We start from the raw sequence: 8,918 nt of genomic DNA, 5'->3' as shown, positions 1-8,918 counted from the left end.
CTCGGTCCTGTTTGGTCTTGGCACTAGGAGCACTTGCAGGAATTTGGAAGGTGCTGTTTCCAGTTTCTGTAAGGACACCTCCAGCATCTGAGGACACACTGTCTCTCATTCTCCATCTCCTGACAGAGTTGGTGTTTCTGCTTCATCTCAGCGGTACTAGCTTCTGGGTGGGGCATCCTAGAACGATAGAGTGCCACTTGCCTCACCTCCCATCTTGCCACACTGTGTCCCTGTAGCAGTTCAAACACCCTCCATTTGGTGACTTTTTTTTTTTTTTAAAGAGAATATAAAAACGTGGAACGCTTCACAAATTTGCGTGTCATCCTTGCACAGGGGCCATGCTAATCTTTTCTGTATCGTTCTAATTTTAGTATATGTGCTGCTGAAGCGAGCACTGTTTGGTGCCTCTTTATAGGGATTCACACTTGAGCTGTGGGGCGCCTCTCCTTAGAGGTCCAGGTACCTACCAGCCATGTGGTGTCAGCTCCTTGGAGTTTGGAGCACTCAACTCCTCCACCACTCATGTAGGGCCCTGCAGTGCTCTTCCTCCCAGAGTGTGGCTTCTGGTCCCTTCCCTTTTGTTCCCCAGTCCTGCAGGGAGTGGTGCTTCCTGAGGCTATTAATCTTTGTTACTTCAGCTTCTTCTTTTACCTTTTCAGCTTTATAGTAACTTGTAGTAAGTTTTCTATTTTAAATCATGTGTGTTTGAATTATCCATCATGGGTTGTCTCATACAAGTACTTTTCTGTTTTCTAGGACAGTGAAAAATAGTTTTCCCAATTCTTCTGTTCCTGACTACTTCTCTAGTTTCATGTGGTGCCATTTCCCTGCTTACTCTTTATGTTTCAGTATTCTGATACTTTTTTTTTGGGCCAGAAAATTCCCACATTCTGTCTTGTCTGAAGGATGCTGCATCTACTAGTCTGTGTATACTGCCCCAGCCCCCAGTGTCCCTTTCCCTGCTATGCTACAACTATTTGTTTGGTTAACTCCTGCAAATCAGGGGCAGTGTCACATAGAGACTGTAGAAATAAACTATTGTCTAGGCTTTAATATCAGTTATACTTCTGCATAGAGATGATAATTCTTAATATTTCAGTATGGGCATTGCTGCCTGTCTTTATTTACTGTGTGCACACAGCTTTATCCACCCCCTTGCCCTTATAATTATATTATGCATTCTGATTTTTAACTTGCTTTTCTTCACTTAATGTATTGTAAAGCCCTTTCCATTTTTCCCCTCCCCCATGCATGGAAATAAATCTTTCCATATTAATGAATATTTTTATTGTCATTTAAAAATGGGCCAGGCATGGTGGCTAACACATGTAATCCTAGCAGTTTGGGAGCCCTAGGCCGGATGATTGCTTGTGGCCATGTGTTTGAGACCAGCTTGGGCAAGAAGACTTCATCTCCACAAAATATAGAAAAATTAGCTCAATGAGATGGTATGTTTCTGAGCATAGGGAAACATAGTAGCATAGTCCCAGCTACTTGAGAGGCTATACAGGAGGAGCACTTGAACCTAGGAGTTTGAGGTTACAATGAGATATGATGATGCCACTGCACTCTAGCCCAGGAGACAGAATGAGACCCTGTGTAAAAAATACAACAAAACAAACAAAAAAAGAAAACCTTGCTTAGTATGCTTTTTTACATGGATGTGCAGTGTTTATTTAACCTTTCTGCTGAATGATGGACATTTCACTTTTTACCGTTTCAGTTTTATAAAATACTATGCCAAATTTTCTTGTATGTATAGCTTTGCTTAACAAGTATTTATTGAGTGCTATCTGTATATATTCAGGTAGATATGATTTCTGTCTTCATAGAGTATGAGATAAATTCTTAAAAGTGTAATTGATGATCAGACTTGGGTCTGAATTGGTGATAAGTTTAAATTATAAGATATTTAAAAAACATTTTGCTCTCAGACTACTGTAGAAATGTGAGTTAGGACTCTGAGGTGCTATTAGTTAGCAAAATCTGTCAGTTTTCTCTTCTTAAATTATGTACGTCCTAACTTTTATAATGTATATTTAGTGGTTTTACTTGATTTTATACCTCACATTTCAATGACTACCCTGAGAGATTGTTTCTAGTCAGGCTAGGAAACTTGCATTTACTGTAGTTTATAAATTAGGCTTTTCTGTAGCTTTAGTATACATTAATATAAAAAGGGAAGCATTATTTTCTAATTCAGTGAAGCTTCTACTGAATTAATTTAATTTTTAAATGAGAATGGCTATAATACAAATAATTAATAATTCTGAATGTTAAGTTTGTACTTGAGATAATTTTCTAATTAATAAGAAATTATATTGCACTAGTGACTTAAATGTACTGCAAGTAGAAAGTTATATGCTAAGTCGTCATCTGGCAGTATGTGAGATACTTGGCTCTTTTGAAAAGAATTTGGCTCCTTTCAGAGACTGGTATGGTGTAGGAATATTTCTATTTTTCTTACTCTCCTTTCCTAACATGAAATTGCTCATTACTTTTTGTATCACATAACAAGAGAACATGATTTGGGCTGACAAGGATTCAGCCCAAAACTTATGGCCCAGAAACTTATGTTCCAAAACTTGAAAGTGAGGAAGAATCCCCAAATATCAGCTGCTGAATGATCCCTCTGGTGTCTCTGCAGATGCAAGTTGAGTTTCTCGTGAGCAGGCCTCCATAGTAAATTTTGACCTCTAAATCTTTTTCTTCCCTTGCCTTTTAGTTCTTCTTATACACGTGGGTACATAAGACAGTATTTTCTTTTAATTGATATTCTACTTGATTTTAAAAAGAAAGGTCTGGTAAGATATGCATGTGTCTATATCAAATAAGTGTATCATTACCCTGGGATTTAATATCTATTCTCTTTGAACATTAAATTTAATTCTAAATTTGTGGACAGCTAGTGAAAAGGGAAATAGTTCTGTGACCATCATCATCATCATGATCATCATTTTCATGATTAGAAGAGGCAACCCATTTTTTTCTGAATTCTAAAATTTGTTAGCATAAGTCAGCTTTTTTCAAATTTGAATGGAGGACACTGTTCTGTCAAATATTAACAAATATTGGGGTATAGAAAACAATATAAATAAGTTGGGAAACATAGTAAATAAACAGACTTATATATATATTTCCTCATGACTTTAAATATCCTGAATGTCCTTACTCTCGAGAAAGAAAGACACATTTATCTAACTTACTTTATCTTGAAATACCCCATTTGGTGAGCATCAGACTTTGAAACACGTTTCCCTGAGTCCATAGACATTACGGACTGCATATCTTCCAAATGTTTTTGCAGATGATGTTATAATCCCCTCCTCTCAGGGGGGCCCTTTTAAGACAGGTCTGGCTCTATTACCTAGGCAGAGTGTGGTGGCATCTTTGGAGCTCACACTCCAACCTCGAACTCCTAGGCTGAAGTGATCCTGCCTCAGCCTCCTGAGTAGCTGAGACAACAGGCGCCCACCACAATGCCTGGCTAGTTTTTCTATTTGTAATAAAGGTGGGGTCTAACTCTTGTTCAGGTTGATTTTGAACTCCTGAGCTTAAGGGAGTCTCTCACCTTGGCCTCTCAGAGTGTTAGAATTATAGGCACTCAGCCTACTTGTCTTCTCTTTGTAATTGCTGTTTTAAATTAATATTTTCAGGGTACATGTGATAATTTAATACATTCACATCATTTATAAAGATGAAATCAGTGTACCGGGAATATCTACCACCTTAAATATTTATCTTTATGCCAGAAACATTTGAATTATTTCTTACATTTTGCAGTGTACAGTGGATTATTATAACCTATAGTCACTCTACGGATCTAGTCTTATTTCCTTTATCAGTGTGCACCCATTAATCAACTTCTCTGCTCCCCATGCCAGCTGTCTACTCCTTTCTCTCCTGGCTTCTGATGCTGTGCTCTCTGTCATCATGAGATCTACTTTTTAGCTCCCCCATATGAGTGAGAACAGTGAGTTTTGCCTTTTTGTGCCTGGCTTAGTTCATGTAACATAATGGCTATCAGTTCCATCCATGTTGTTGCAAGTGACAGTATTCTTTTGGGAGCTGAATAATACTCTATAATGTATATATGCCACACTTTTACAATCCGTTCATTCATTGCTGGTTACTTAGGTTGAGTCTGTATTTTGGCTATTGTAGATAGTGCTGGAAATAAACATTCTAGTACAGATATCTGTTTGATATATTTGATTTCTTTTCTTTTGGAAATATGCCCAGTAGTGGAACTCCTGGATCATATGGCAGTTCTATTTCAGTTTTTTAAGGAACCTCCATACTCTTCTCTGTAGTGTCTGTACTAATGTGCATTCCTGCCAACGCTGTGCACACGTTTCCCCTTCTCTGCAACCTCACTAGCATCTGTTATTCCTTGTCTTTTTGGTAAAAACCATTTAACTGGGGTAAGATGATTTCTCCTTGTGGTTTTAATTTGCATGTCTTCAGTGATGTTGAGCGTTTTTCATATGCCTATTGGCCATTTGTATAGCTTCTTTTGAGAAATGATCAAGATCTTTTGCTCATTTTAAATAGGATTTTTTTTTTTTTGCTATTGAGTTGTTTGATCTCCTTATATAGTCTGGTTATGAATCTTTGCAGATGGATAGTTTGCATATACTTTCATTCTGTGGGTTGTCTCTTGTCGTTTCCTTTGTGCAGAAGCTGTTTACCTTGATGTGATCCCATTTGTTGTTCTTTGCTTTGGTTGCCTGTGCTTTTGAGAACTTACCCAAAAAATTTTTCCTGGACCAATATCTTCAAGCATTTCCCCAATGTTTTCTTCTAATGGTTTCATAGTTTCAGTTCCTAGATGTAAATCATTAATTAATTTTGATTTGTTTTATGTATGGTGAGAGATGGGATCTAGTTTTATATATAGATATCCAGTTTTCTTAGCACCATTTATTGAAGAGACCATCCTTTCCTCTTTGTATGTACTTGGTACCTTGTTGGAAGAGTTGTCTGTAAATGCATGGATTATATCTGCATTTCCTATTCTGTTTTGTTGGTCTGTGTGTCTGGTTTTATACCAGTCCCATGCTGATTTGGTTAATGTAGCTTTGTAGTAAAATTTTGAAGTAAGGCAGTGTGATAACTCCAGCTTTGTTCTTTTTGCTCAGAATTGCTTTGGCTATTTTGAGGTCTTTTGTGGTTCCATATAAATTTTAGGATTTTTCTTTTCTATTTCTGTGAAGAATGTCATTGGTATTTTGATAAGGAGTGCACTCATAATTGCTTTTTATTTGACCTTTTCTTATGTTGATTTTAATTACTTTTGAGATACAATCCAGGGCAAGGCTTACTTCTTCCAAGAAGCTTAGATTCTATGTCCCAGGAATTGCTGATTTTGTAAAGCATGTGCAAGCAGGCCTTGGTCTTCTGGTTGACTGTGAGCTGCTGCTCTGGTATTTGGTCTAGGAGTGTCTCAGATGTACAGTCAGTCCAGACTGAGGCTAATTTTATTTTTCCTAGTGAAACCTAAGTCTCCATACTTCACCTCTATCAAGGCTACCGTTATTTCAATATGTAGCAAGATCCTGAGCGCTCCATCTCCTCCCTAGGGGCCTACTGGAAGTAATTAGTGTGGCAATAGCAAGTTACAGCTGCTGCACAGTATAGTCCTGTCACGTAGGGCCCGTGGTCTTCCTTGCTGGTCTGCTGTTGTTGCCATCCTTCTTTTACTTTAATCAGCTCTGGTTTCCCCCACTTAACTTAAACATGCATCCTTTACTCTTAAGAGCATTTGTGACCTACCTTTGCTGACCTACCTTGTGTGTAGGAGACTGGATGGTTCGACAGGTGTTGGTTTCTGTTGTCAGTGTACGGCCACAGTACTATTCTTCCACTTTTTGATTTAATACCAAATAAAACTGCCTAACTAAATATGATTGTTTCTTTCAGGACTTTTAACCTTCCACTTCTCGTTTTTGCTGTCCATTTTGTTTCATTTGTTGAAAATTTTGATACCTGAGTTTAATCTCCATTTTCACCCCAATTCTTTTCCTTACCCATTTTGTAGTGTAGCCTTCCAATCTGTAATTTCCTCAGCTTGAATCCATCTGGCCTTTATTATTTTTTTATTTATTTTTTACATATACATGTGTTTATTAGGTTTCCACTTTTTGCCTTCACAAAATTAAAAAGGCTTAAAATTTTTTTTTAAAGGCTTAAAATTTAATAACAATAACAATGTTTAAGACAAGGAGTAGAAACAAAAACCTCGTAAAGAACGAACGAAGATAAATATATTCAGAAAAGAATCAGACGAAACTTCTTTTTTTTTTTTTATATATGGTATGAAGTAGAGTTCTGTTCTTGATGATCTGCAGATGGGGAATCAGTAATGGTTTTGCAAAATGACAGAATGTGACGTGTGTAAGTTTCCCCATATATTGACTGGGTTTAAGAAGATAAAGGCTAATAAAAATTCTTGAGGCTGTGTTTAAAAGTGTTTTAGTTTCTAGTCATGATTGAGAACAAAAATTATATATGAGAGTTTGGTATCTAGGTATGTCATGATACTGATTCACAGATAGGGATTAGCCTTTTTACTAATGGGTGTGGTAGAAAGAGCATTGGATAGTTGAGATCTGGCCATTTGCAAATTAGTTACTTTTTCTCTGTTCTTTCTACTTCAGAGTGGAGAGAATAATACCTAATATATAGTTGGTGAGCCAATAAAATGCCATTATATACGTGTGTGCGTTATACACTTTGAAAGGCTTTAATGTTTAAGATCTAACAATTTGGAGAATAATTCTCTCAGGGTTGCTCCTGCACTTCACATTATCTTCATAAAAGCTTAAATTTCCTGATGTTCTGTGTTTTCTATAGGAAACAAAACAAAATCATAAAGTTGTTATTTGTGGTACTTTAATCTGGATGATAGAAAGATAGATTCCAGTGAATATTACTCAACAAAAATGTCTTAAATCTAAGGAAACTAGTTTAACTGTTACTTTTTATGACCCTGTTTTTTACATTACTGCTAATATACCTTTATAATGTTTTATCTACAGTTACATGATGTTGATTGATGGCACAAATGAAGTTTTTATGATTGATAGAGACAATTCAGTGTTTCATGTTTCAAATCTGGAATTTCCATTTCGTAAAGATCTCCGGATGCATTTATCAAATACACTCCTAGATGGGGTAAGTCCTATATATTTGTTTTGTTTTGTTTTTTAAATTAAATAGTCTCATTTTTCCCTGTAAGTTAATGTATTTTTTAAATTAATCAACACATTTAAAATTGAATCTAACTTTTAATAGGATGTTAAATTTCATTTATTTCTTACTTGCACTTAGAGTAAATTAAGATGCTTTTAAAGAAGGATCTGCCAATTTAATTTTTGGACATAAACAGGATAGAGATGCTTTCTTTAGTGGGTAAAGTTGTTGAAAATTTGGGAAACAAGTTAAATAAGTTCCACATTGATCATTGTTGCTGATTATGAGAAAAAGTGAACAAAGTTAAATTTTAATTTGTTTTGCTTTCTTTATGATTAAAAAATAATTCTTGGTAGAGAAGATGAGTTTAACTGTATCCCTTTACTTTTCAGTTGTATTTTAATTATGTGATGCTACACATTGTGTTTTCCCTTGGCTCCTTAGCTTTAAGTTCTTTCTTAAAGAGAATTATGCCTTTGAGGGCAACTAGCATTACTTTTACATTTGAATTTCTAAAGTTGATAAATTTTTTCCATTCTAGAAAATCTGTATTTAGTAATCTTAAAGTTAACTTGATTAAAAATATTTTAACTTGGGCAGCACCCGTGGCTCAGTAAGTAGGGTGCTGGCCCCATATGCCAGAGGTGGTGGGTTCAAACCCAGCCCTGGCCAAAAAAAAAAAACTGCAAAAAAAAAAAAATTTTAACTTTCTCCCATGCTAATAGCTTACCCTATTCTAAATATACTGGTTCATTTAAATAAAAATTAAAATAATGTAGACTATTAGAGAAAAGTTGGCAAAAACTATTTAAACTCCTAATGTTGGGGTAATTTCTATTGCTATTTTGATGACCATCATTTCAGACTTTTCTTTTCTTTTGAGACAGAGTCTCAAGCTGTCATCCTCAGTAGAATGCCCTGCTGTCACAGCTCACAGCAACTTCAAACTCTTGGGCTTAAGTGATTCTCTTGCCTCAGCCTCCCAAGTAGCTGAGACTACAGGCACCCGCCACAGTGCCCGGCTATTTTTTGTTGTTGTTGTTGTTGTTGTCATTGTTTTAGCAGGCCTGGGCTGGGTTCAAATCCGCCATTCTCGGTGTGTGTGGCCAGTGCACTACCCACTGCGCTATGGGCTCCACCAATTTCAGATTTTTCTTGTTGCTAGGGTGCTCCATCTGACATCTCTGTTCTTGAGGGATGTAACACATTTATGTTATAAATAGCAACTTGGAGCATAGATTCTTTAATGAGGTTATGTGAGAATCTTTAGAGACGTTAGATGCCCATTTCAGTCCCAGAAAGATGCTGAATCTCATGGTATCTCTGTCCTGGTTGAAAATAAGTGCTGTGGTCATAGATGGATAATGACCTAATTTTTAATGAAGAGAATCAAATACTATATGTGTTTTGTAACTTGTCATTTTTACACTTAATTCATTTTGGACATCTTTTTCACATAAATGTCTGAATGACATACTATTACATATATATGATCACCGTAATTTGGAATTTCCAAACTATCTTGATTGTGAAAATTGAAGGGTTAAAAAATTGCTTGTTAAAAAAATATGACCTCTTCAAACTGCCCATCCTAGACCTCACGACTTGGAATCTCTCAGAGGCCTTAGTGTCTGTACAGGTTACCAAGTGATTTTCATCAGGCATGTTTGATAATTAGTTTTGTGATTTATTTGATCACAATCAGTATGTATATAGTTGACAAC

At 36.1% G+C, this 8,918-nt stretch overlaps 1 protein-coding gene and 1 non-coding gene across 2 annotated transcripts in view; one reads left to right on the top strand and one right to left on the bottom strand.

The window, feature by feature from the left end:
• Window positions 1-8,918, top strand: part of RNGTT (RNA guanylyltransferase and 5'-phosphatase) — a 354,972-nt gene that overhangs the window by 126,440 nt on the left and 219,614 nt on the right. The window contains exon 9 of the mRNA XM_003797513.3: window positions 7,041-7,176. Within this exon, the coding sequence (XP_003797561.1) occupies window positions 7,041-7,176 (136 nt within the window). The remainder of the gene's footprint in view (window positions 1-7,040; window positions 7,177-8,918) is intronic.
• LOC111727703 lies at window positions 289-395 on the bottom strand. The gene has a single exon (XR_002775187.1). It is a non-coding gene; the product is annotated as a U6 spliceosomal RNA (small nuclear RNA).

The sequence above is a fragment of the Otolemur garnettii genome, unplaced genomic scaffold (genome assembly GCF_000181295.1).
Source record: "Otolemur garnettii isolate 467f Iridium unplaced genomic scaffold, OtoGar3 scaffold00118, whole genome shotgun sequence".
Classification (NCBI taxonomy): domain Eukaryota; kingdom Metazoa; phylum Chordata; class Mammalia; order Primates; family Galagidae; genus Otolemur; species Otolemur garnettii.
This window is presented reverse-complemented; position numbering and strand designations above follow the sequence as displayed.